We start from the raw sequence: 5609 nt of genomic DNA, 5'->3' as shown, positions 1-5609 counted from the left end.
ATTCGGTTCACAGTCGTGTGAAATGCAGCAATAAAAATCTTTGGACTTCAGCAAGTTGTTTTAATTTTTTTCTTCTTTTGAAATAATAAAAAAAAAAGTCCAATGATGTCCTATAGTGAAGCTTAGGGAATTAAAAAAGATGAAACCCTAAGCAGTCCACTTTGAAAAAAAGAAAAATAATAAAATTAGCATAATCTTATAAACACAAAAAACTCAAAAAATATTTTATAGTCAGATTTTTGGATTTTATACCACCTGTAAATTATATATACATAGAATATTGCAGAACCATAGCTAATACACGATATTTTCACTATTAATGCTGGTATAATCTTTATACACTGGCCCTTTATTTATGATTTTAAATTATTGCATTGTTCAGCACGGACTGAGCTGACTCTGGGACCCACCCGCTGCCCTACTCGCTGTCCGACTTGCCCTCCTTGGCCGTGGTGGAGTGGTTGTACAGGCCCTGCGCCATGAGGTGCACAGCTAGCGTGTTCTTGTTGCCTGTGGCCTTCTTGATCTTGGCGCGCTTGTTCTGGAACCAAATCTTGATCTGTGACTCGTTGAGGCTGAGCTCCTGCGCCAGGCTCTGGCGCCGCTGCTCTGTCAGGTACCTGTTGGTCTGGAACTCAGCCTTGAGCCTCTGCAGCTGCTCCGCGGTGAAGGCTGTGCGCGGACGCTTGTCCTCTCTGTTCGGGTTCTTCTTCTTTGGTTTTCGAGACCTGGGACCTGGATAGACATGGTGGACAGAGACACCCACAGGTCACCCACAGCTGGGAGGCCTATTTCCTCGCCCAAAGGTGAGTCACCCAAAAGGCTCTGGGAAGGACATAGGGACTCCAAGGGGGAAAGTGACTCACTTAAAGACACTCAAGGCTGACCTGGCAGGAAGTTGGGATGGAGCTGGGACTGGGTGTGGACTCCCACTGACCTCCTCAACCTGGGCAAGGAAGTCTGGCCATGGGTAGGACTGGGGTAAAGAGCAGGCATAGGGGAAGGTCTATCACAAGTGAAGTTCTCCAGATAAAACTCCCGAATTAAAGCAAAAAACCAGACTTTCTGGCATTTTTTTTATCTAGTCCTTTTTGAAGCTGTCTAGGAATAAGGATGGCAGTAGGTGCTGGAAGAGAAGAGTGTTGGGGGTAAGATTGGGGAAGACAGCAAGGCAAACAGGGATGCAGGAGCCCTGGGGACTGTAATGGGAACCCCACAGGGGACACTCCACAGGGTGCCAGCCAAGGGCAAGCAGGGCCTGAGAACAGAAGGGCCCAGAGCATCTGCCTCCACCCTCATTCCCTTTCTGACTCCCACCAGTGGTTCTGTGGGCCCAAGTTCATCGTTGCCTTTAGGATGCAATGGTGCACACATCCTTCCAGGTCCACTGAAGGAGCTCACTGGCAGCTCCTTCTTCCCCCACTGGAAGTCCCTGTCCAGGAAAATGGACTTGGCTCTGGGTCCATGACCTGCCCCTCTTGCCCCTGGACCTGGAGCTGCCTCCAGGAGGCAGCAGGGTACCCAGCTGACCTTGAACAGGCCCACACTTCCAATCTCCCCACTAGGGGTTCACATTGTGACCCCTATGCCAGCCTCCTCCCCATGGAGTCCTTTCCACGTTTTGGGCAGGATGGTACTGGGGATCCCAGGAGCCTGAGAGAAGGGTTGAGCACGGAGGGCAGAAGGAGGCTCTTAAAAAGGGTTGTTTTTTGGCATGCCCTGTGAGAAAAGAGACAGGCAGGGCCGATGGTGGGAGTGGTGGCCTTAGGTCTGCGTTTCTGTTCATCTGTGAGGTCCCTGGTGAGGCTGGAGTAGGCAGAACCCCCCACTTCACCCTGAAACCTGAGGCCTGGGTAGACATGGTGGAGAGCTATGTCTGAGAGATGGCTGAGGCTGCTCCCCTCCCAGGCCAGGAGGATGGAAAAGGGCGACCCTTGAGCCGATGTGCTCTCAGGAAAGCCAACCCAGAAGGGAGCTGTGGGCCCGAGGCTGGAAGACCAAGCATTTTTGTTTCTAAAGCACACCCACACTCACACCCATCCCCACCCTCGCACTGGGTCAGTGTCACACTCATCCCAAGGCTCCGCTTCCCGCGGCAGGCCTGCTTTGGTGCTGCGGTGTGGATTGCAGCCGAGGTTGGCAGACTCGGAGGTGGGAAGGAGATGGCACGGAGGCCGAAGAGGCCGGCACCTGCGGGGACGGCGCAGCCTCATGTTCCCAGCGTCTCCCCCCAAGCGCCTCTGGTCCTGTGGCCCTAGTTAGTGCACACATAATTTAGCCCTCAAAAAGACTACATTTCTCAGAAAGAAATCTCCCCAAAACACCTTTTTATTCCTCTTCAAAAGGCAAACAAGAGTCTAGGAAATAGAATCAAACCTCTACCTCTGCAAGAACCGAGATCTCTGAGCCCCTAAAGCGCCAGGAAACATAACCAGAAACGTTCTGTTCCCCGGCTGGGGCTGGCCCTGGTGCCGGCTCTCGCGGCCGCCGCACAAAGCGGGACTGAGGCTCCTCGGAGCAGACCGGCTTTGTGAGCCTATATGTTAATTAAATATTAACAAAGGAGGCAGACGAGAACAATGGAGCAAATTTCAGATCTAGCTGGAGGAATCTGAATTTCATCCGAAATCTGCACACGTATTTCTAAAGGAAGTCGGCCAGGGGGTGAACCAGTCCTGCAGTGATCTGGGTAAACGACCCCACAAAACAGTTGAAGGTTTGGAGAAGAGGGGGTCCGCCGTCAGCTCCAGGACAAATACAGCCCACTCTTAATGGCGGTTCCCGCAGACCCCAAACTAACGCAGTTTCTACATTAGTAGAAGGACATGAATTTAGCTTTTAAAACCCCAGATCTACAAAATAATATACCCAGTACCTCCACATACCCCTAAAAAACTGCTCCTTTCCTGTCCCTAGGCTGCTGCCTCTCTGGTCCCTGCTGCGTGCAGGAGGACGCTAAGCTGCACAGCGCGGGGCAAGCGAGTTCCAGGAAAGGGGAAAGGGCGCCTGTTTCGTTCTTCCCCTGAGTCTCCCTACATCTCCAGTCAGCCCAGGCCGAAAGAACATTAGGAAGAGCAGCGATGGCTCTTGCCCTTTCTTCCCCCACTATCTCTGGGCTAACGGGATCATAAGAGGAGTCCGAGTCTGGGGGTGGGCTGGGGCGTGGTCCGGGCCTGGGAGCTGAAAGATGGGGGGATGGAGTTGAGAGTTTTCGATTCTTGGCCTGTCTTCCAGCCAGCCCGTTCCCACCAAATAAACTTCAGTCAGGAAAAGGCCGGCGGCTAGTGGCGCCGAGAGCTGCCGCAGAAACGGAGAGCAGAGAGAGGAGGGCTGCGAGGGGGCTGGGGGTAACGAGAGGGAGGGGAGCCCTTACCCCTCCTGCTGTCCTGAGGAAGTCGGTACTCCCCAGCGAATTCATCCTGCCCCCCATTCTTGGCCTGCTTCAGCCAGCACCGGCTGCATACAATGCCCAATGTGTGCGTCTTTGTGTGTGTGTGTGTGTGTGTGTGTGTGCGCGCGCGCGCGCGCGCGCGGGGTGAGGGTGCTGGTGATGTCTTTTTGCTCCCGGTAAGTTCCCGCGCTACCGCCCCTCGGTTCCGCGGGCCTCCCCCCTGGCAAGCCAGGACGCGTAGTCCCCGTGCGCTCACCTGAAGAAGGCCGGTCAGAGTAGCGCGTACAGTACACCCAGGCCGGCCAGAGCATGGGCTGCGCGCCCAGGTTGGCGCTGGCCTGCGAGCTGTCCGAGTCGGAGCTCACCGACAGGTCGCCGCCGGCCAAGCCGCGGGCCTTGAGCGCCCCGTCCAGGGGGCCTCCGGGGTCGCTGACTTTCTTGGCCCCGCTGTGCAGCGAGAGTGTCTTGGACCCGCCTTCCCCATCACCCGAGGAGTCGCTGCCACCGGCGGGTAGCGGCACGCCAGCGCCAGGTGCACAGGGCGGGTTCTGCCGGGGCTCCCGGGAGCCGGACCCCAAGAGGTGGTGCTCCGCATCACCCGCGCTGCCGCCTCCCTCCGCACCGTTCGCACCGCCTTCACCGCCCGCGCTGCCGCCTCTTCCTCCTCCCGCGCCCGCAAAGCACGTTCCCGCGTCCTTTCGGCGGCCGAACTCCGGCCTTAGGATGTTGTCGATGAAGAAGTTGGTGATGCGGTGCGGGTGCTGGTGGTGGTTGCCTGGCGCCTGCAGGACTGCGGGCAGCATCAGAGCCCGCCGGCGCCCAGTGTCCGCGTCGCCGGGGCTGCAGCCACCGCCGCCAGAGCCGCCGCTGGGGTGGGATTCCGGCTGCCGCTGCCCCTCCACCGCCGCCGCTTCGCTGGGTTTGGGGTCATTTTCCTCCATGCTGTTCACAGAAAATCCTAAATTGGTTCTCCGGGTACCGCCCTCCAAACCAGCCTTCGACCCAGCCGCGGCTCAAACAGAGCGCCCCGCGCCCGCACCCCGCCGAATCTCCCAAGGGCGTGCGCGGTGGCCACCTCCAGGGCTGGAGTCCTACAAGTCTCCCGCCGCGCTCGGAGCGCAGCCACGTTCGAATCCACGAGTTATGTTAAAAAAAAAAAATACCAAGAGTTGCCTGGCTCGCTCAGACGCCGGGAGATTCAAAAGAGTCAGGTCCTACTCTTTGCAGTGCAGCTGGGATCTAGACAGTTACCGTGATCCAGCAGGGACCCGGAGCGCGTCCTGGCGCCTTGGGCTCTGGCGCCACCGCCTCGGCCGCCCGGGGCTAGAGCTGCGTGCATGCAGGCAGAGCGCTCCTCGCACTCAAGCCTGCCCCGGCTGGCTCCGGCTCCGGACGCCGCCGCCACCCGGCCGTCCCCGCCCACGCGCCCGGGCCGGCCCTCGAGGGTACGGGGCGCGAGCGGTCAGCGCGCCCGCCGTCGCTAACACGCACATGGAGGCCCGCGGGCCCGCGCTGCGCCCCGCCGGCTTCTGGGCCCCCTCCAAGGGGCCGCCGCCCCTCTGAGGGCCGGGGCGCCCCACCAGCGTGCGGCCGCGCCCCAGCCGAGCCCCGCGGAGCTCCGCGGCCCGAGTCGCATGGGTGGAGGACGGGAGGCGAGGGCCCGGCCGGGCCGGGCTGGGCCACCCGCGCTCCCTCGCGGTCCGCGCGCCCTCGCCGCCTCCGCCTCCGCGCGGGCTCGGGAAATTTCCAGGCCACTTAGCGCAACCTGAGACACTTTCACTCTGGATTTTTGTTCTTATTTTTAACAGAGCCCCCTCGAGTGACGTCGCAGGCCGGTCTCCTGGACACGTGCCTCGAGCCAATGGCCGCCTCGCCGCGCGTCCACGTGATGCGCCCGCGGCCGCTGGGTGACAGGAGCCGCCCGCCGCCCCTCCCCCGCCATCGCCGCCCCTCCCCCCCTTAAAGCGGCCGCGTCCTCCGACTCAACATAAGAGAGCCCCGAACCCTGCGAAACCAGGACCACGTCTCCAGAGCTCATCCACGCTTCTCCTGTCGCTCCTCCGTTTAGGGATCACAGGAACCCCACGACAGCTGCATCAGGTCATCCTGGTGTTTGTATGTGGACATGCACTGGTAGATTGTATTTTTAACATTTCCATATTGTTTACTGTGGGGAGAAATCCCACAATTCCTTGCACAAAAATGCATAAATAATATT

The 5609-nt window shown here is 58.8% G+C and overlaps 1 protein-coding gene across 1 annotated transcript; it reads right to left on the bottom strand.

Annotated features, from left to right (window-relative positions):
- Positions 1–214: 214 nt before the first annotated feature.
- On the bottom strand, positions 215–4588 carry EN2 (engrailed homeobox 2). The gene is made up of 2 exons (XM_053553730.1): positions 3648–4588; positions 215–735 (listed from the first exon to the last, which is right to left on the bottom strand). The coding sequence occupies exons 1-2, from the start codon at positions 4330–4332 to the stop codon at positions 419–421; spliced, it is 1002 nt and encodes a 333-aa protein (XP_053409705.1). The 5' UTR covers positions 4333–4588; the 3' UTR covers positions 215–418.
- Positions 4589–5609: the final 1021 nt, after the last annotated feature.

Source organism: Nycticebus coucang, chromosome 11 (assembly GCF_027406575.1).
Source record: "Nycticebus coucang isolate mNycCou1 chromosome 11, mNycCou1.pri, whole genome shotgun sequence".
Taxonomy (NCBI): Eukaryota; Metazoa; Chordata; class Mammalia; order Primates; family Lorisidae; genus Nycticebus; species Nycticebus coucang.
This window is presented reverse-complemented; position numbering and strand designations above follow the sequence as displayed.

Coding starts and splice junctions, on each gene's coding strand:
- EN2 (XM_053553730.1), bottom strand. CDS start 4,332: ATGGAGGAAAATGACCCCAAACCCAGCGAAGCGGCGGCGGTGGAGGGG. Junction 736..3,647: donor CTCTGACCGGCCTTCTTCAG/GTGAGCGCACGG, acceptor ATGTCTATCCAG/GTCCCAGGTCTCGAAAACCA.